At 36.4% G+C, this 21913-nt stretch overlaps 1 protein-coding gene across 7 annotated transcripts in view; it reads left to right on the top strand.

Moving 5' to 3' along the window:
• The window catches only part of abcc4 (ATP binding cassette subfamily C member 4 (PEL blood group)), a 97188-nt gene that overhangs the window by 55420 nt on the left and 19855 nt on the right, over positions 1-21913 (top strand). For all 7 annotated transcript variants that reach the window (XR_016090979.1, XM_088914027.1, XM_088914031.1 and 4 more), the window contains 6 exons: positions 10837-10987; positions 12650-12769; positions 13215-13325; positions 14685-14785; positions 16209-16400; positions 19218-19373. Coding sequence is in view for 6 of the 7 variants with exons in the window: in XM_088914027.1 (XP_088770153.1) it covers positions 10837-10987; positions 12650-12769; positions 13215-13325; positions 14685-14785; positions 16209-16400; positions 19218-19373 (831 nt within the window). In the remaining variant the exon portion in view is untranslated. The remainder of the gene's footprint in view (positions 1-10836; positions 10988-12649; positions 12770-13214; positions 13326-14684; positions 14786-16208; positions 16401-19217; positions 19374-21913) is intronic.

Here is a 21913-nt window from a genome sequence, read left to right as displayed (position 1 = left end):
GAAAATTAATACTTTCTTAACAATAAACGAGTGATGTTTGTGGCAGATACAAATCTCACAGGGAACAAAAGCCTTCTTAAATGATAGAAGCACAAAAGATCATATTCACAGAGGCTTTTTGTGCAGTATTGCCTCTCGATTTTAATCATACACTACATAATGGGTAGAAAAAATAGTCTTACGGAAGGCCACTTTTAAAAAGTTTCAAGTTGAAATCTTAATGGCAATTCTGTCATAGAAGAAACGTGTTTGTATAGTGGTATCAGTTTTCTGATTTAGTAGTAAATTTAACAGATTTAGCTAATATGAATGAATCAGTCTAATGGAATATCTAGTTTTCTTCCCATAATATGGAGATATTACATTTTTTAGGCATTTCAATGGTGTGTTTAATATTCAATGGCATGGACAGTTTTCCCTAATGTGTATTAGAAAAACATTTACAGTCAATGCCAAATTTTATTTACTTCTTAATTTTTAATATTATTCTGTGGTGTTGTAGCCATAAATGAGAGGGGATCACTAACAGTTGTAGTTAGGACAATTGGATCTTCCAGGCTGATATGTCCTCTGGTATTTGTCCATTAGAGTATATTTTTACATGAGACTGAAAAGATCAGAAGTTCAAATACTAGATGTTAGTTATGTTTACAACAGATACAATTTCCAATAGCAAATAGATGCTCTTTCAATGAAAAGCAGATTTAGAATAAAAGATTGAAAATGGTAATATAATGTTAATTAATTGCATTAATCTTCCGTGATTTAAAGTGAGAAATCCACATTTTCTAAATTTAAAATTGCCAGTTGTATTTTTCATTATAATCGCCAGCTGTGTGTTTCTGTACCGGCTCTCATCTACAAACTCCACAACCGCATGCAGGAGAATGAGAACGTGTACTTTTCTGACGCATCCACCTTTGGGCCCCTTGTCTCACATGTCAAGCCCTGCTCGGAATTTCTGTGCTGGTGGGCACAGATGTTGCATGAGAACTGTGTCCCTGGCTGACTATTTCCATACTTCTCTTGGCTTGATTGCATCCACTTGGGGGGAATCCCAGTTTACTAGTGCCATGACCCAGGCTCGAACCCGTGATCAGAGAGCTCAACCTATGCTTGGGAAGTAGCAATACCAATTGGGCCTCTTGGGAGGTCCTATATTTTCACTGAAACGTAATTAAAAGTCCCAAAGATAGAGGTAAGGTTAGAATTAGTTAGCACACTTAACTGCGCTAGTAACATTTATTATATAATTGTTCTTGGGGAAAGAATGAACAACACCAGTTGAGGTGTTATCATAAAGTTCTGCTGCTGTAAATTTTTTGGAATTCGGGAATTAGCATCAGCATCCTCCTAAGTATCGCAACTATGTTCTAAAGAAGGTTTGATCAGTTGAAAAGACAGTCAATGGAAAATGAGAAATAACTGTTTTAAGAGAGCACAAAAATCATAACCATTCACTGATGAAAGCTATGATTTACTTATGGTACAGTGGCATGCATTTGCTAATTTTCGCTTGCTTGTCAAAAACAAAGCAATTTATGCTCTGAATAAAGCTAATTACTTTAACATGTACGATATTTATGACTGTTCATTGTTTATATACAATGTAGTCTTTTCCTCTAAAAGAAAATGCAATTTTATTATGCAAAGGACAAAGGTTGCATCATTTCAACAAAGTGCTTTTGTTTGTTACCCATTATATTTTTGTTTGCAGGTGCCTTTTGTAGAACAGTCTTTAATTCTTTCAGGAAGGACTATTTTTTCCTCTTTTTATAAAGTATTAGCTAGACAGAAAAGCCACTGATCCTTACCATTGTTGTTCATTCTCTGAGGGACATTTCCCAACAGTCATTGTTTAAATGGTTGTCAAGGGGAGTAAAGTGAAGCTTAATAAACAATGTGGTAACTGGTTTATCTCACTCTGTGGGGAAAAGACTTTTCTTTGGGGGATTTGCATTTAAGTAGTGGTCTTTTTTGTTGGGGTTAGCACTTTGCCATTCTGAAGAGCACCAAATATTCTTAATAAGGTGCTTCTCTCAAGTGGGAGAATGTAGTTTCTCCCAAGCAATATTTTTGTTCATTCTAGTTTAGTGGGCATTTATCAACAATTTTAGACATGGAAAGGTTTTGTTTTTTTCTTGTATTCATTCAAAGTAAGAAATGTCAATTATAACTACCTAGGAAAACTGGAATGAATAGTTGGCTTTTGTGTGTAGTTGACCTTTAAATCCTAGGTTGCCTTTTCTTTTAAAAATGGAGCATTTTAGGATGTGAAGACAACAGATGTAGCACAGAAGATTTTGATGGACATGAGAGGCTGAATTATAAAAGCTCTTGTTCAAACCACTCTGAAGGCTACTTTGGTTTCTTTGCATATATACCTAAAATGGTTTTCTTTATAAGAAAGTGAGAAATGCAAATGATAGTGAAATCTGAACTTCTAAATGTTGCTTTTTGGGGAGAAATATGGTTATGTGGTCATATTCATGTAGAGATAATTCCTTTCATCGAATTGAAGCACAAAAAATTATGCTGCAAGCTCAGTGTATACTGGTCAGTTACTAAGGCAGTAGTATTATGGAACTGAAAGCGACTGTAAGTCTGAATAATAGAACATTGTTTTAGTTCACAGGGTAAGCGAAAAAAGGCAACAGGCACAGAGTTATACAGTTTTGTATTTAAAAATATAATATTATATGTGCATATACATACATAAAAAGTTGCATTTTTGCTCAGTTTGATGCACAAAGGTTCATGGTTCCCCTAAAGACATGCCAAGTGAGGCTCTTCAGTAGTCAGGAGTGTTTTCATGTGAATGAGGAGAAAAGGGGAAGTAGGCTGACTAAGATGCTAGTAACAGCACTAGCAGTCATGTGCCTACAAGCCCCGTGTGAAAACCTTCAAAGCCTGTGTGGTCTCATGGCATTGTGGTCCAGTAAATATTTCACATAGCTCATCATGGCTCTCATATTCACAGGATCACCTCGTGAATGACTGACCCAACATCAGTTTCTTTTTTCTTTAGAAAAAAAATGAGATCCGATCGTAATTGCATGGGAAATTACCACTGCGGTGCGGCAGCAACAAGTTGTTCCATGGAGGTTATTTAAACTATTTCGCTGTATGTAAGTGACCAGTTAGGAATAGTTTGGACCAAATGCGTGATACTAATTCTATCATGTATCAGATCTGAATGATTTCTTCAGAGCTTGCCCTTCTTATTCTAGTGTGTCCTAAGCCTTAAGCAGAAGTCTTTTTGTGTGTGTACTCATGTGAGTGTGAGGGTAATTGTGAGCTTGGAAGTGAAAGCATGTGAATGTTCTTGCAGCTGGTCTATGGAGAGGGAGTAGTGATTTATAGAGGAGAGAGTGAATTTCAAAGCCTTTCTTTTTTTAAGGAAAAAAATCAACAGCTTGACTGAGCTCAAATAACTGACTTTTCTTACCTTTTCTTTGGACACAAAGGCTTAATCCTTAGACTACTTGAGCCACCAATGTAGACAGTGACTGAGACCACCACGGAATGTGTCAGTCCCTCCTCACCACACACAAAACACATTGACTGCAGCTTTATGAAGTGAAAATGCCAAAGAAAGGGAAAATGTGAAGGAGGTGTCCACAGTCATTTCTCTGAAAGAATAGCTGCTGCATCTGGTTATTTGGAACAAAAAGGCCTTAAGACAAGGATAATAACATGGGTCACTCGCATTCTTGCATTCTAAAAAGTGGAACTGCCTTTCCTCGTTTCAGTACCACTGACCCTTACATTTCATTGTACTGCTCTGTCAGGGAAAGTGTGTTGAAAAAATTCCAACGATTATGTTCTACAGAATCTTTGTTTTTGTTTTTTTTTGTTATTGCAGCGTCTGTTCTTCATTCAGAAACCCTGCACACAGTTCCTAGTTTAAGAAAAGAAAAAGATTTCTGTTGATACTCGAACATCTAATTGTCCAAGACATATTTATGCATAATTGTGGAACAACAGTTGTTATCAGTGTAGAGCACAAATATTCCAATTTTCTTCAATTTTCTAATTTTATATGGACATCAAAGTTCAGATAGTATCACTTGCAAAATGAAGCAATTAAGGTAGTCAAGATATGAATGCTGTATGGACAGTGGTTAAACCACTGAATCGCATGTTTGCAGTAGTTTTCTGTTCTTAGCAGAAAGCAATTAGAGGTCATGCTTTATTTCAACTGTTTATATACAGAGGCTTTTTTCACTTGATTTTCAGCGTGCTTTAGATTTGGAAGTTTTTTCTGCTTTATTTTTTATGAGATTGGGAGTGTGGGTTTTTGTTGGGGCTGGGTAACTTGTTTATTTGTAATCAGGCTCATCTGTATGTATAGTGGGTGGGACAAAGTTCTGTGATTCGGACATGATAACTGGCAGACCAGGCAAATTGATCACATCAAACAAGAGCATGGCGACAGAAGCCCTCTAGAGACTTGACTCAAATATAATTAATCCTGCTTGGTTTATTTGCCTCAGATGACCTGTGTTGTCAGAAATCATGCAAACTTCATGTTTTGAATTTGAAAAGATTTGAACAAATTAAGAAGGGAGTTTAAAATCTAAATACAAATGTTAGGTACTTGGGGTATTAAAATACAGTTAGAAGATCAGAGTGGAAATCTAGAAGCAAGTTAAAGCTTTTTTCAAAAATGTTATTTTTCCTACAATATTTATTGAACGTAAAAACAATTACAAATGATAGGAGACCTTTGTGCCCATCAAAGTACATTTGGTGGTCAGTAGTTTGATTCAAAGATCTTATACAGGCTTTTCTTGAAAGAAGCCAAAGTATTGGTCACATGGTAGCTTGTCTCATGCTCTCACAACCCTTTAGTTAAAGAAGTGTCTCCTATTCTTGATTTTAAATGCTCTTCTACACAGTTTCCACTCGTGCCCTGTGGTCTGCAAATTTCTGATACAGTGACCATAATCTATAAACAACAACATTAACTATGTACATTAGGTTGGACATTGGAAGCAGGCTGAATGTTCTATAATGTTCTACAGGAATTGTGATGGCAGCTCATAGGTATAAAACATTTACGTTAATTATAATGAAGCTGTGATCAGAGAAACCAGAATATTTACTATACAAGCACTTACAGTGGTGTGAAAAAGTGTTTGCCCCCTTCCTGATTTCTTATTTTTTTGCATGTTTGTCACACTGAAATGTTTCAGATCATCAAACAAATTGAAATATTAGACAAAGATAACACAAGTAAACACAAAATGCAGTTTTTAAATGAAGGTTTTTATTATTAAGGGAAAAATCCACATCTTTGGAAAGCTGAGTTCAATTTCTCTAGCCACACCCAGGCCTGATTACTGCCACACCTGTTCTCAATCAAGAAATCACTTAAATAGGACCTGACTGACAAAGTGAAGTAGACCAAAAGATCCTCAAAAGCTAGACATCATGCTGCGATCCAAAGAAATTCAGGAACGAATGAGAAACAGAGTAATTGAGATTTATCAGTCTGGAAAAGGTTATAAAGCCATTTCTAAAGCTTTGGGACTCCAGCGAACCACAGTGAAAGCCATTATCCACAAATGGCAAAAAAATGGAACAGTGGTGAACCTTCCCAGGAGTGGTTGGCCGACCAAAATTACCCCAAGAGCGCAGCGACGACTCATCCAAGAGGTCACAAAAAACCCCACAACAACATCCAAAGAACTGCAGGCTTCACTTGCCTCAGTTAAGGTCAGTGTTCATGACTGTACCATAAGAAAGAGACTGGGCAAAAATGGTCTGCATGGCAGAGTTCCAAGACGAAAACCACTGCTGAGCAAAAAGAACATAAAGGCTCGTCTCAGTTTTGCCAGAAAACATCTTGATGATCCCCAAGACTTTTGGGAAAATACTCTGTGGACTGACGAGACAAAAGGTGAACTTTTTGGAAGGTGTGTGTCTCATTACATCTGGCGTAAAAGTAACACAGCACTTCAGAAAAGGAACATCATACCAACAGTAAAATATGGTGGTGGTAGTGTGATGGTCTGGGGCTGTTTTGCTGCTTCAGGACCTGGAAGACTTGCTGTGGTAAATGGAACCATGAATTCTGCTGTCTACCAAAAAATCCTGAAGGAGAATGTCCGGCCATCTGTTTGTGACCTCAAGCTGAAGCGCACTTGGGTTCTGCAGCAGGACAATGATCCAAAACACACCTGCAAGTCCACCTCTGAATGGCTTAAGAAAAACAAAATGAAGACTTTGGAGTGGCCTAGTCAAAGTCCTGACCTGAATCCGATTGAGATGTTGTGGCATGACCTTAAAAAAGCGGTTAAGGCTCGAAAACCCTCCAATGTGGCTGAATTACAACAATTCTGCAAAGATGAGTGGGCCAAAATTCCTCCACAGCGCTGTAAAAGACTCATTACCAGTTATCGGAAACGCTTGATTGCAGTTGTTGCTGCTAAGGGTGGCCCAACCAGTTATTAGGTTTAGGGGGCAATCACTTTTTCACACAGGGCCATGTAGGTTTGGATTTTTTTTTCCCTTAATAATAAAAACCTTCATTTAAAAACTGCATTTTGTGTTTACTTGTGTTATCTTTGTCTAATATTTCAATTTGTTTGATGATCTGAAACATTTCAGTGTGACAAACATGCAAAAAAATAAGAAATCAGGAAGGGGGCAAACACTTTTTCACACCACTGTAAATATAAAAAATAGCTTTCATAAATATATCCATTCCCTTGAAACAGTGGTTATTTTAAAAACAAGAAACAAAGTGCTATAAGTTTCATTTTATGTTTTTGTTAATGTTAGGTTTTAAATAGAAACCTTACAACTAATAGCAAAAACAGCTACGTGCATTCTTAACCTTGAGCTTTTTAAGGCTCCTGTTCCCTATGAGCTCTCTGAATGCTTCTTTCCAAGTTCACTCCGCCACTGTTCCACTGATCAGTTGTGATCAATCTGATCTTGCCTAGCAGGTACAGTACGCGAGTCCACATGCTCTATGTGGCTGTCATTCTGCTTGTTTAAGGATAAGTGTCGTTCATTTCAGTCCAGCTGTAAAATAAAACCTTGAAAGTGAACAGACAGAAGGACGTTTTCTCTGTAGTATAAAACCCAGTAACACAGAGCTGCTGAGTTATAGCTTGGGCGTGAATTTAACATTAAGAGCAGGAGATGAATGGAGTAAATCTGATCCTTTGTCTCTGGGGTGCGTCAATGACTCAAATGTGAGTGTTGCTTCATCAGGATATAAGTATATAACATGCTTTCTCCAAATACATTGCAGATATATTATTAGGCATGCTGGTCTAGATGCTATGACCATCTCATTTTTCTAACTGTTCTTCATTTAATAAAACCAATATATTTAATTCATTTAGCAATCAATTGAATTAAATATATTGGTTACAAATACAAAATAGATGGTCTTGTTAGCCTTTAGAAATAATGTGAAGAATTCATGTTCCCTTTTGATTTCTTTATTAAGTTATGAGTGGTAAAAGCTCAGATTGGAACATCATTTAGTCTGGTGAGCACTGACATAGATAATGTTAAAGTTTGCTAACATAAACAGTGGCAAATAGTAGCTTGTTTGCCAAGCTTTTGTTGAAATAGCAAGGCCATTATGTGAAAAATGTAGTATTTCTTGGCGCTTTTAGTTAATTATTTACGCTGTTTAAATTAGACTTGCAAATGAACTGAATAAATTTGGATATTATTAGTCAGTTGAGGTGCATTTCTTTTATTCATTCAAAATATACAGTGATTTAATATTTTAAGGGAAGTGATTTGGCTTCAAGAAAAAAAAACTTGTTTTGTAGAGAAAGTTTCAGAGGAACTCCTACAGCTTTTTGAATCTCGTTCTTTTCTAGTACAGGTTTCTGTAAAATTAATTCTAATGGTTAATCTTCAGCTGTTATAACATTGCAGTGTTATTGTACTGTATATAAACGTGAAGTAGAATGATACAGTGGTAAATCTTTTTTGTATATTTTGGAAAACATTTGCCTGTTTTGCCCATTCAGCCCTCATCATTTAGTCTAGGAACTTTCCTGCATTCTACAGACAAATATAATTTTGTGTGCTTTGGACGTCCTGTACGTTTGGATCCATTGTGCTGTGTAATTTCTACTTGATGGTTGATGGTGTGTGCTATACAGCAGCAGTTGTGTAGCTGGTAATACCCCCTTATCTAAACTATAAATGAAATTGAGTTGGTTTTCATTAGAAATGATATTGCAAGTGATCATGCTTAAACATGTGGTTAAGAGCTTGATAACATCAGCAATTAAGGTGCTAAATTAAATTTTATTTCTGAATCCTGTACAGAAACCAGCAAACTTACATGGCTGATACATCTGATTCTTTGTTGCCTTACAAGGGGGTTGGATGACAGTGTCAGACTGTCTCTGATCTTAAGGTGCTGGGCTTCGGTTTCTTGTGAAATTAGAACATAAGAGAGGCTACAGATGAAAGGATGCTACTCCCTCCTCCACATCTTGCTCAAGCTGTTCAACTGTTAGCTTATTGATCCAAAGATCTTGTCCAGCCGTTTGAGGGATCCTTAATAAATTGGCTTTAACTGCAAGGCTGGGTCATTGGTTCCAGAACTTCATTTGTGTAGTGCTTCCTGATTTCAGTCATAAGTACTCCTAATTTCCCGTGTTAAATAAACTGGTGGACTTTACCATCATCTTTTAAGAATTTCAATACTACAGTACTATCACTTCTTCTCTAATGTATTTTATTTACTTTACATACATTCATCTATTTATTGTCTATCTATACATCTATACATATATCTATTTAGATATTTTTATATCTAGTTTTGGATAAATGTGTTATCCCGTACAGGATCACAGTGGAGACGAAGCCTATCCCAGCAAGCTTTGGGTGCAAAGTGGGATACACCCTGGCCTGGACACCGGTTAATTGCAGGGCAGACACAGACACAAACGCATACACTCAACCAGGGCCAATTTTTCCCAGCAGCCAATTAACGTACCAGTATGCCTTTGGACTGTTGGAGGAACCTGGAGCGCCTGGCGGAAACCCAGGCAAACACAGGGAGAACATACAAACTCCATGCAAATAGCAGCCCATGAATTTAGTCCAGTACCTCAGCACTGTGAGACAGCAGTGCTAATCATTGCATTGCTATGCTCCTCATTTTTTTATTTACAGTACCCTATATGTACTGGTACAGTGAATTACAGTGATTACTAATAATTTTTTGCCACGACCGATAAGTACAAATCAGTTCTACGCTCTTGTCTCCATTAAACAAATTGACAGTGTTTGACTTTATTTTGAAGAAGCAATAATATTGGAAGAGCTGGTTAACTGGTGTCTCTTGTTGTTCAGGTGTTTGTTGTTGGATAATTGGGCACTCAAAACCAAACTATAAACCTGTTTTGTGTAGTCAAAGGCCAAAATGCAAACAAAAGATAATTGCTTAAAACCAATGTAAGACAGAAACATAATGTAGAATTTGGGTATTCTAAATTGGAAATTTGGAATATAATAAAAAAGAAAGAAATCACACGTATAATCACCAGCCAACTAAACTCTGGCTGACCTAGAAAAACATCTGCAGGTGATGACAGAAACGCCACCAGGGCTGTTAAACCAAACCTAAAACAGCAAAGCGCAATGTTGAAAGTTCGATACCATTTGTGTTAAAAAATAACATACAAGCAATAGAGAATTGGGTCCACAATGTGTATTGTTTCGATTTTTAGTTGAATGTGGTTATAATATTACAGTTATAAGTCACTGCTTGGGCAGTTTCCAACATCTGGTCATAAAATCTTCATAAAACTCTGGGATATCTTGTTTGTTGCAAAACTCATGTCTATTTATCAAATAGAAACATCAGTGACTGAAGAGTCACTGTGTTATGTGGAAATGCAGTTGACTACCCTGATTTCCTCGGAGAGTTCATTTATCCATTAGTGTTTATATTTAAGATATGAATTTGTCGACTGATGTGGGAGATACAGGGGTTTCTTTATAGATATGAACTGTCAGTGGTCGGTGAAAATTAATATCTTACTTTTAAACTATAGATGACATCTTGTGCTATGTAGTAGTAGGGGAAAGCCTCCAGTTTTGTATCTGTAAGTTGGCAGCAATTAGGCAGTGTGATGTACTTGTTTACAAGAAGTACATGTCATAGTGTTATGTGGTAGAAGTGCCTGTGGTTTTCTAATGCAGTTAGAAATCGCAGTCTGTCATACCATGTCAAGTAGTGATTGCTCCTCAGAATGGTGATGACCAATTGCCAAGGGCCTCAAACTAGTTGAATGTGGCTCTGAGGAAAGCTGCCACTAGAAAGCCTGCAGGAAAGGGCTTACAGTGGTTTCAGACAATCAAATCAAGAAAGGAGAGAGAACACATAGCTACTGCAGGATATCCTATCATCTTTTCAAAAGTAACCTAATAGTATACTCATGTTTCTTGTTTTGATATTGACATAAGCTTTTGAGCAGAGATACTGAACCCAACTGCTTGATTTATGTACGTTGCTTTGAAGATTTCACTGTCCAGGTTTTCATTTAAAAAAAGTTAGTTTACTCGAAGAAAAACAGTTTTGATCCGTTTTATGAATTACGTTTATATTTCTGCTGTTGTGTTACTTGTGGTGCCTCTTTTTGAGTAACATTTATATGGTTGTGCATTTTTTGTTTTAGTTAGTTAATTGGAAGTTGGAAATGATCAGGAACATTTTGTCACGTTTTAAAATTGTCCTTTTTAAAAAAAAACTCATTCCTGAAGTGCCTTGAAGATCAAATTAATCTACTTTATATGAATTTTTTTAATTGACAGAATTTGCTTTTTTTTCCCCCTAAACAGACGTTCCTGCAGATACTTGGTGTTGTTTCCGTGGCAGTCGCTGTAATTCCATGGGTTATAATTCCCATTATTCCCCTCTTCATTGTCTTCATATTTCTGAGGCGATATTTCCTGCAGACCTCTCGAGACATAAAGCGCTTGGAATCAACCAGTAGGTTTCAATTCTTATTAATATATATACTGTATTTTGTTGTGGAATGTGTTGGTCATTAACACAAAGAGATATATGTTTAACCGAATGCTGGCAATGCAAATTTTTAGACCTTTTGCAAGTTCCCAATGAATAAACAGTTGGGAAAACAAAGCAGTAAATGCCAGCAGGCAAAAAAAGGACCACATTTATCCACCTCGGGGCCAAGGCCACTAGCCCCAGTGGATGAAGGGAGTCATGGGTGGACATGCCATTCAAGCAAAACAATGGTGTTAAGTTTCTGTTCTATTAGAAACCCAGCCTTTTCTTATTCATTTAATTTCATTGTACATAATCAGAATAGTAAAGGAATGTGAAAGAGAAAAGGATTTTTTTTTCTCCCTGTAGTGCCGTTGCTTGGTAAAAATGCTACAGTGTTGTATAATGATATACATCTGTCAATTAGAAGTGAAGCTTTAGTATTGCAATCATCAAACCCAATCTATGAAAGCCTGAAACAATTTAGTTATTTTATACCAAGGAAAATATTTTAGCAAATGACAGGCTAAAAGAAGATAAACTATAGATTTTAATTTGGGTATGGTCATCAGAGTCCATTAAAAAGTTACTGACCTTGAAATGCACTCAGTTTCTACACTGGGTTTAGGTTAGAAAATGGAAAATCTATATTTTTGGTGATTCTCTTCCACTTTATGATGAGGTTAGCCAACTATAAATGTATTACCAACTCTTTCCTCTTTTTGGCTGTAATTTATTTTAATTTTGGATAGAATGGTGGTCTGACAGTTAGCAATGCTGACTCACAGGCCTTAGCTTCTGGGTTTTATTATGTCCTGGGATGTCTCCTGTGTAGAGTTTCAATGTTCTTCCAGAATGGGTTTTCCCACATGGTCCAATTACCTCCTAATTGCTAAAGACATGCTGTCTAGGTTAACTGGTGTCTCTAAATTGTCCCTGTGTGTGCCCTGTGAATGAGTGGTGTCCCATTCCAAACTTCCTATATTTCTATAATGGATAGATGGTTCTTTAATTCTTGCTTCAAAATTCTTGCTTCAAAATATATTAATTATATTCCCAGAAATGGAGCAATTTTTGTTACATGCCTTGCATATCAGGTCCTACATTAGCAAGAAGAAAAAATCCTTCTTTTTTAAAGATTTTGACCTTGTGCAGCACTTAAGAATTCCCGTTCTGTGTTATATTGTTTGTAAAAGGTGTTACTAGACCCATGAAGGAAATTCTGGCCTTTACAGACATATAAACTTTGCATTATGCAGGTGAAGATACAGTACATTGTGTGACAGTAAATTGTTTATTCAGTGTTGCATATGTTATTTGCACTCTCTTAAAGACTTAAGATTCTCTTTATCTAAAAAGCTAGAAGCAAACTGTTCCTTCCATCAAATTAATTGTACAAACAGCTGTTTCAATATACTTTTTTGCTTCAGGAAAATAATGTTGAAACATTTATTTGCACAAGGTGTTCTTAATTTCTGTCCAAGTTTGAGGTTCTTTTAGATAATTTTACAATTATGGGTATTTTCTTCTTAAGGACAGGCATTAATGTGGTGTTTAGTTATTACAGAAAAATGCAAATGCCTGGAAGTATGAGCACAAGGAGGTGAAGGATGTTTTGAAACATCTTTTCTTTTTCTGCTTTAGCACGAAGTCCTGTCTTTTCCCATCTGTCCTCCTCTCTCCAAGGACTGTGGACCATTCGTGCCTTTAAGGCAGAAGAAAGATTTCAGAAAATATTTGATGAGCATCAAGATCTCCATTCAGGTTGGTATTTCTAAAATCAGTTTAAAGGACTTATCTTAACATATCTAACATTAATATAAAAGAATAATGTATATGAACATTAGTTTTTAATCTCATGTTTAAAAATCTGAGAACATTAAAACAACTGAAAATTGGGTAGGTTTTAATGTTTTAGAGTTTAAGAATGTGTGAGTCTTTGCATTTTAAGTCGGATGCATAACACAAATGATTAAATCAGACACATTGACAAATTAAGATTTAGTTAAACAAAAAACATTACAAAAACCTGTATAATTGTTGTATAATTTTATAAACATATAGCAAGACCACTGATTAACAATTGAAGGAAAAGAAACTAAGGTGTCTCTTGTTTTTTTAAACATCAGAACAGAATTAGTTAGGTATGAATGAATTGAAAAAATGCATCCTGTTTAAGCAACTAACTAAATATTCTTGGTTGTTTCAGAGGCCTGGTTTTTATTCCTGACCACATCCCGATGGTTCGCTGTCCGGTTAGATGGCATTTGTGCAATTTTTGTCACAATCGTTGCCTTTGGGTCTCTCTTTCTCAGAAATGGTAAGTAGTGTGAAGCTTCATCAATGGATGATGAGGAGGTTTGCTTTACAGTGCATCAGATAAAGCCAGCTCCATCACTCAAGTGCTACAGGAGCCTCTTGTTTTATTACTTCTCTGATATAAGGCCTCGAATTGCCATCCCTGAAGTAGACACTTCCAAGGCATTGTCCATGCTGTGCAGTGGTTTCACAAGAGCCTCATGTTTATTTCACTGTTCATAGATGTACTGGTACTAAAGCTCTTGAGAAAATAATCGCTGTAATACCATACCAAGGACCACAGCAATTTATCTTTATGACTGAGCCGGGGTATATAGTAAATGATGATTTATAGAGACCTATAAACTCATAGAGATTACTATCCCTGCTCTGACTCTGAGTGTCCAGGTCTTAAAATGTTACCTATAATAGAGACTATGTTTATCCTTCATGACTAAGCCATGAAAGGACTCAGTAATTATTTCAACAAAGCTCATTCTGTGGAAGGTATCTGAGCTTGGTAAAAACTATAGAAAAGAGTTCTGCTAGTATCTTCATTCCCTAATTTTAGAGACATATTTGTGATTTTAGTTGAAATTCTGATTTGTTCTTGATATTTTGAACCTCACAGTCATGGAAATTGCTGTCAGGTCTGCCTTTTGTTCCTTGTCAATTGGGTGAATTTGGACATAAATATATGAATCACTCCATTAGTCAGAAATGTTAAGTGCTTGTCAGAGTGCTGGAACCAAGGTTTAGGAATTTCACTTTTTCTCAGGCACTGATGCAAATAAAGCTCCTTAAAATGACCATACTTTATAGTTTTATACTTTGCTGAAAGGAAGCAGGAATAGCAGAAATGCATAGAATTACAATTCACTTGTTGGTGGTAATTAGCCTACCCTCATGATTTGCTCCTACATAAAATGACTTCTACAGTTTGTTTTTAATATGGAAGAAAGTGTCATCCTCTAAAGAACGCTGCAATAGGTTCCCACAGTCATTAGGGGCCAAAGCAGGATGTATACTATACATTCTCAATCAACAGTAGGTGCTCAAACAGTGACCCCGTCACAGTGCATTAAACTAAATCTTTTCTGAAAAGCTATTAATTAGCCATTTCGAGCAGCCTGCCACTCTTATAAAGATATTGCTTTTGTTGTTTATTAATATATTTCTTTCAATGCATCCAATTCAATAAGAGAACTTACTGTATTAGGAGGGGGGGTATAAAGTAAATTTCTAGATTGTTTTTGTAGACAATATGGCAAGCTCACTCAAATTCAGAGTCAGATTTGGATAGTTATACAGTACTCCTTAGGGACTGGGAGCAGTTTATATACATTATTTTGGCTTGTTCTTGTTTTTCTCTACCCTCTAGACTTGGAGGCTGGGGATGTTGGTTTGGCGCTGTCGTACGCTGTCACTCTGATGGGAATGTTTCAGTGGGGAGTGCGGCAGAGTGCTGAAGTTGAGAATCTGGTAAACCATAGCAGCTAATACATTTAAAACTAGGAATTCTAGCCACTTAAAATAATGCATCAACACCAGTTTCGTCAATGTAATCAGCATCGCAGGGAAATGCACAAGTAGAATCTCAGTCAGCATGCCCTCCAGTATTCCTGCTGTCATGACACTGCAACAACATTGATTGGGAGATGGGAATTAAAAGATAGCCTTTATGTCCTTTGTTCAAGAACATTCCTTTTGGTTTTAAGCAAGGTCTAATGTTTGGTATTTCTTTACATGTATATAAAACCATAAATGCCATGCGTTTTCTTCTGTTCACATGGTTACTGTTATCCATCCATCCATTTTCTAATTGATTTATCCAATATAAGGTTGTCGGGGAGACAGCCTATCCTGGCAAGCAATAGTCTCTGATCAGGATGCCAATCCATCGTAGGGCACACACAGACAAATGCGCACACACTCATATCTACAGCCAATTTTCCCAGAAGTTAATTAACCTACCCCTATGTGTTTGGACTGTGGAACACAGAGTAAAGCCACACAAACACAGAAAGGACTTAAAAACTCCACACAATAGCAACCCAGATCCAGAATTGAACCCAGGGCTCTGGCGCTGTGTTGCAGCAATGTATTTTTTCCATAGAAAATGGACGTATTACTAGCTTGAATGTATTACTGCGGCATAATATGTGTTTCTCTAATCCATTTAAAAAGAAAACAGTGAAAAAATAGATAAAATAAATCATAATATGTATCAATATTTAAATCGCCAAGCAATGAGAAATTCTATGGAGGTGGACGAGAACGTGTATCTTAAGAACCTTTTTTAAGAAAACACAAAACTTGGGCCAGTAGCATGAGTGCTATTAAAGCAATACAGTAGCTTTTAATTTTTTTAACTTATACCACGGAAACTAGCAGAACACTATACCCTTGCCACTGATATTGTAATACCAATATTTATATCAGTTTCTAAAGCATGAGAATATAGAAGCTGAGCACAGATACACTCCTTTGATGCGTATGCAGTTTGGGCAAAGACTGCCACCAATGCTTGAGAGATATGCCATGCAACCGTTTAAGTCTACCACTGTGACTAGTTCTAGTATACTGTACCTGGAGTTGCGTTTTAGCCCACATGCACCCATGTTATGGAAAAAGTGTTCCCTGATGAATCATGTTATAGCTGATTTGCGTTATAGAAACTTGTGTGGGAGCAGAATGACTTCCAGTATTTGAGTGGATCAATATTTGGGCTACTAAACATCAGAACTGTATGAACCTAAAGTAAATCTGCTCAGAAAATCAAAGCTTCCTTTTCCTGGAAGCCATATCTTAATAGTATGCTGTGTGAGACTTGGGTGTCTTGAGTTTGTGGGGTTCTGTGCTTCAAAGGCAGCAGTCAGAATAATGGCTCTCTGACCATTCTCAGATGACATCGGTGGAGCGAGTTCTGGAGTACACTGAGCTGGAGAGTGAAGCTCCGTGGATCACACAAAAACGGCCGCCCCCCAACTGGCCAAGGCAAGGAATGATCTCCTTTGAGGGAGTCAGCTTTTCCTACAGCAGTGACGGGCCTGTTGTTCTGAAGAATATGAAGGCAGTTTTCGAATCAAATGAAAAGGTGAGCTTCAGATTTCTAACAATCTTATTTTAATAATCCACTGTTTAATCAGGTTATAGAAATGGCAAATAGTGAAAAACAATTTTTGACTTAGTTAATCTGTACTGTGTAATTTGTGGTTTGTTCTTTAATTTGGGTATATGCAGATTAAGCTGAAACATTTAGCAAAATTATGCTGAAGGTATCAACACATTTGAGCAAAAATTCCTACAGTTTGACTTTTCATATTTTATTTGGCCATTTTACGTTTTTATTTCTCACTGTGAAACTGCTTTGTAAACACTCTTTTAGCCTGTTACATGACTGATAGAACATCATTGGCTGAATATATTCACTTGCCCATTTTCTGACAGAGTATTTTCAAAATAACAGAATAATTTCAAAATAATTAGAGAAAAATGTTCTTTAATTCATTTAAGGTTCATATAATTACTTCTTTCTTTCTTATTAATGTCAATAGAATCCAATTGTTTATCCTGTCAGTTTGCAATTTTTCCACAGAATAAGTATCAGTGTTAGTAATTAAGCACATCCATTTGGCCCATATTTGAATATATTCTATCCAAAAGCCATGTTCACTGTTACAAATCCAAGATGCAATTCCTCTTCTATACAGTGTATTTAAGTTGAACGTGAAAATTATGGATTTCACAATAAAAGTAAAGGTAAATGAAAAGACTGTTCTTGAATTTTTTGTAGCCTATAGGAATACACTTCATTTATAACAGTAAATCAGAAGGTATTGTGTGTTCTGACAGGTCTTTCCACACACTTTAAGTGGAACAAACATCTGCCACTCAGTGGCTTTTACATCTAAGTGAAATGCACATACCTGTGGACTAATAGAAACACTCAGACAATGACACAAACCAGTTTAGGCTGCCAAAGGGTGAAAGAGAGATTAAAGGGGTTATGCTAAGTGTTGCCATCACAATACCAGTCTAATGAATCTATTTTTACAGCTTCTGATCTGTCCTTAGTTGTATTTATTACCTTTTTTCTCAAGAGACTTCATTTAAACACAAGTTCATCTTTTAAAAATGTATGGTATATTATAAATCGCTATGCAATTAAATTTCATTGGTCACACCTAACATGTTAATATTAAAAATGTGGCTTCATTTTCATGGCTGCAAAGAAGTGTTTTGTTCCAATAAGAAGTGCCTCATGGAGACTGTTAAATGTAATGTAATAAGTAAATTAAAAGTAATAATAAAGTAATAAAGTAAATGTAATAAGTAAGTATTAATAAAATAGCAGAATATAAAGAACAGAATTTTAAGATGCTTTAAAAACATGTCTATATCTATGTCTATACTGTTTGTATGTTCTTGATTCCACATATAAACTTGTGGTGATATGTGCTTTATCAGTAGCAAATCCCACAAAATACACTGCTCAGCTTAGTTAGCAGTGACATATAACGCATCGGTTTTGCAGTGACAACTGACTGTCCTTTAGCCAGAATAGCCTGGTACAGTGTGTACTAGTCATTCTTCCTTACTCCATCCATTTTCTAACCAAGTTATCCAGTACAGGGTCATGGGAGAGCTGGAGCCTGTCCCTGCAAGCAACAGATGCAAGGCAGGATATACCCTGGATGGGACACCAGACCATCACAGGGCACACACACACAAACACAGTCACACGGATACACAAACACAGCCACACTAGGGACAACTTTCCCAGAAGACAAATAACTTACTGGTATGTCTTTGGACTGTGGTAGAAAACTGGAGCACCCAGAGAAAACCCAGGCAAACGAACTCTACGCATGTAGCACTCCCGATCTATGCTACTGTGCCACCCTGTTCTTTATATGTAGCACAATTTGTACAGCACATGTCATTGGTGTTCCTAATTTTAAGTTTAATAATTTCATCTGTGATCCATGAATCCAATCCATACATCATAGAGTATAGTGTATTTGGAAAATAGAGGTCTGTCTTAAATCTAATGGTGGACTCATCTATTGAAATGGGGCATTTCACCCACACAGAAATTGAATTATACATCTGGTCAGTTGTCATATCATTGTAAGTAACAATAATGAGATGGAAGTGCTAGAGATATGATCTATGACTTTTGAAAAGATCAGAATGGTTTATCCTGCCTTTGACAAAAAAGGAAAGTGGAAATGTGAGAAGGATTCTTTTTAATGCTCTGAGTGTCCTGTGTGCTGTGTGATAGACTGGTGTCCTGTCCCAGTTTCTGTTGGGTTAGGACCCAGCTCGCTTTGATTCTATATTGGACTAGGCAGTTATTAAAAATGAATTAATGGATAGATAATTGCTCAGATGATAGAATCTTATTACAAAATTTCTGTGTCAAACATTTCCTTATTAATAAAAGGTGAAATTTGCATTGTTGTTTTGATGCTGCTTAAAAAATGTAGAGCCTACATTTTTTATTGGTCTGGTCACACATTCTCAATGTGCTTTTGTATTCTGTGTCTTGCATTAAGCTTGAACATTTTTTTAGATCTTCAGCGCTTTTTATACACTGTCAAATTAAGACTTTAGAGAACGGTATGTCCTGTAGGTGTGACCCTTTCTCTCTAAAGATCTTTCTAAAAGCATTGAGAAAAGTTAGTGAAGGTAATATCACAAAGCTATAATGGTCATCGGAGGTGGAGCAATCAGTTATTAAAGATACTATTTAAATCTGTTTAAATCGTTTGTATTTTGCTGGGGCATAAAAATCAGGGTCAGATGGTTAATGTACGAGTCTGATGATAACCACCTCTTGAGTGCTGTTAACAGGAAGTAAATGGTCTGTGTGCCTGTCAAGTCATGCTACTTTGTCTTGTCCTCGAAGGTTGGGATCGTTGGAAGGACTGGTGCTGGAAAAAGCTCTCTCATCTCTGCTCTGTTCCGACTGGCTGAACCTGAAGGGAATATCCTCATCGACAACATTTTGTCATCTGAAATTGGTCTTCACGATCTACGTCAGAAGATGTCTATAATTCCTCAGGTATTTTTTTTTTGCTCTCTCATCAACCTCTTCTGCCGAAACGTACATCAAGTTTCTTGGTGTAAAATATTCTAAATCAGTTAGGTCCCGGCTAAATGAGTTTTCAGTAACTGGTAAGCAGTGAAAATGGAATGAGAACTGAATACTGTTGTGATACTAAAGAGGGAATAAGAAAGCAGTAGCCAAACTCAACAGGTGAGTTGCACATTGTTGCAGAAGGGAGCTTGCCCCAGTTCAACCACTTATAGAGATGTGTTTCAGCATTGCTGGTGAATTAACCACTGATGGACTAGCATCCCATCTATGGGGAATCTTGCATTCTCAGTTTGCTTTATACTAGAATATGCTCCATTCCAATGAGCTAGTATAGGACATTGTAGGAGATCTCTAGGTGTTGCAATATATATTACAACAGCTGGGACTCTGGAATTCACAGTTCATTCAAACTATCATTAATCGGTTAATAATAAGACCATTTGTTACAAATAGCAACACACCAAGCAATAAACGAACAGGAGTCTGTATAACAATTTACATCTGAATGAGGAAAGAAAGAGCAGTTAAATGATTTTAGGCATATTTAAGAATTTTAATAAAGCATGTAAACAACTGGAGATCATTTGGTCCACCTTGTTCCTTTGATAGTTTAGTAGCAAAGTAATACCAAAATTCTGTCCAGCTCTTTAAGTTTGGGTCTCAACCACCTGGCTGGGTAGCCTTTTTCAGGTACCAAAAACTGTTTGTGTAAATAAGTATTTCCTATTCTTGTATTTACACTATACTCATTAGGCTCTTTGTGTACTTTCATAGAAACATTACCTCTTGATAACTTTGTTTTAGACTGATGAAATTTACTGTAGTTCCTTTAACCTGTCGGTGTATGACAATCTTTTTAGACCAGGAGTCATGTTTCTCTTCCTTGACCTCTTAAAAATGATATTGTCTGTGGTACGCTGATCAAAACTGAACACAATAGTCTTATTAAGGTCTTACTTAAAAAGGTTCGGGATAACTTCCCTAGGGTTGAATATTTCACCCATTTTACTACCTACACAGGCATTCTGTTTCCTTTTAATTGTTTCCCCACATCGACTTGATGAAGAAGTATAGAATCTACATAAACCTATATCCATTTTGTGAATTGCTTCCTGCTGCTCCAGATCAACCATGTGATATGTAATCATTCGTATAGAACAGGAAGGGCAACAGGAAAAAAACAATCCCTGCAGCACACATCTGCCCAGTGAGAAGCTGTGCCTCTTAAGATGATACAGTTCTCATGTGTTTCCACTCAATTTATGTGAATACATTACCTTGGATTCCTCTTGGCTTTAGTTTCAGCCTTTTATGAGGGATTTTAAAACCTTTCTGAAGGTCTAAATATGTTATACTGTATGCTTTAATTTTATCTACCAGACCTCCCATTTCTATACTCATGTTGGTGGTCTCACACCATTTTTTAATTTGTCTTCTAATAAAGTGTTGCTAACAAACTATCATGGCCAGATTAAAAGCCCAGTGCAGTCCTTCCTCTATATTTATTCACTGATCACATCACTTTGCAGGTTAACTAGTCACTCAGGTGGCTGACCTTACAGTGTGTAAAGAGAACATTACATGGGTGTGATATTAGTTTGAGTAGATGAATAACAATTCATTTCTGAGATACAACATTTGTAAAGTAAGATAAATGTTTTTAGAATGTTAAGGTATATTTCTGAGATTTAGAAACGGCAATTCTGTTTTAGATCAAATTTCACCCATGGGCGTTATTATTGTAAAGTTTAGTGGAGTGACTTTTGGACTTTTAGTAGAGTATGACAGGAAATGTAATTCCAGTGCCTCAGCTACATATAAAAGCTACTTAATTTTTTCATGGATTGTTGAGTCCAAATTGTTTAAAATTTTGGAAAGCTGTAGGGATTTCAACATGAATTCATTAAGGTTTTTATCATGGCTCAGATGTGTTTCTGGTGTCAGCATTTTACCAGATAAAATTTATCTTCTGAAAAAAGATGTTCTTGTTCTCATCTTCCTCGGTAGGTCTGTGTTTTGTCAGTAGCTTGATCCAGGGAATAGGCATGTTCATTATACCACAATGCAGTTTTCCCTATTTAAAACCATTGGAAATTTAGGAGTCTGATTACTGTTGTACTATATATAAATATGATCACTCTAAGACAGTAGTATGATATTTCAATTAAATAGGCATTGTTTGAAACATATAATCAATATAAAATTTGACAAGGGTATTATGAATTAATTGGTAATGTGGCTTTATGCTTCATTATTAACAGTTTTTATGGTGATCTGTGATAAACTGTACTGCAGTATTCCTGATAGAATATCTTACAATTTTCATTTTTTCTCATGAAATAATTGTAATGTAATTTTTTTCAGACTATTACTTCTATTATTTTGTAGTGCATTAGGCTGGTATAGGATGCCTGGCAGTGTATGACACCATCTATGAAAATACCTGGTGGGGATTCTGCTGTGACTACACAGAGGGAGTCTGCTTAGGCACAGTTTGTTTCAGT

Source organism: Atractosteus spatula, chromosome 4 (genome assembly GCF_055471065.1).
Source record: "Atractosteus spatula isolate fAtrSpa1 chromosome 4, fAtrSpa1.hap1, whole genome shotgun sequence".
Lineage (NCBI taxonomy): Eukaryota > Metazoa > Chordata > Actinopteri > Semionotiformes > Lepisosteidae > Atractosteus > Atractosteus spatula.
This window is presented reverse-complemented; position numbering and strand designations above follow the sequence as displayed.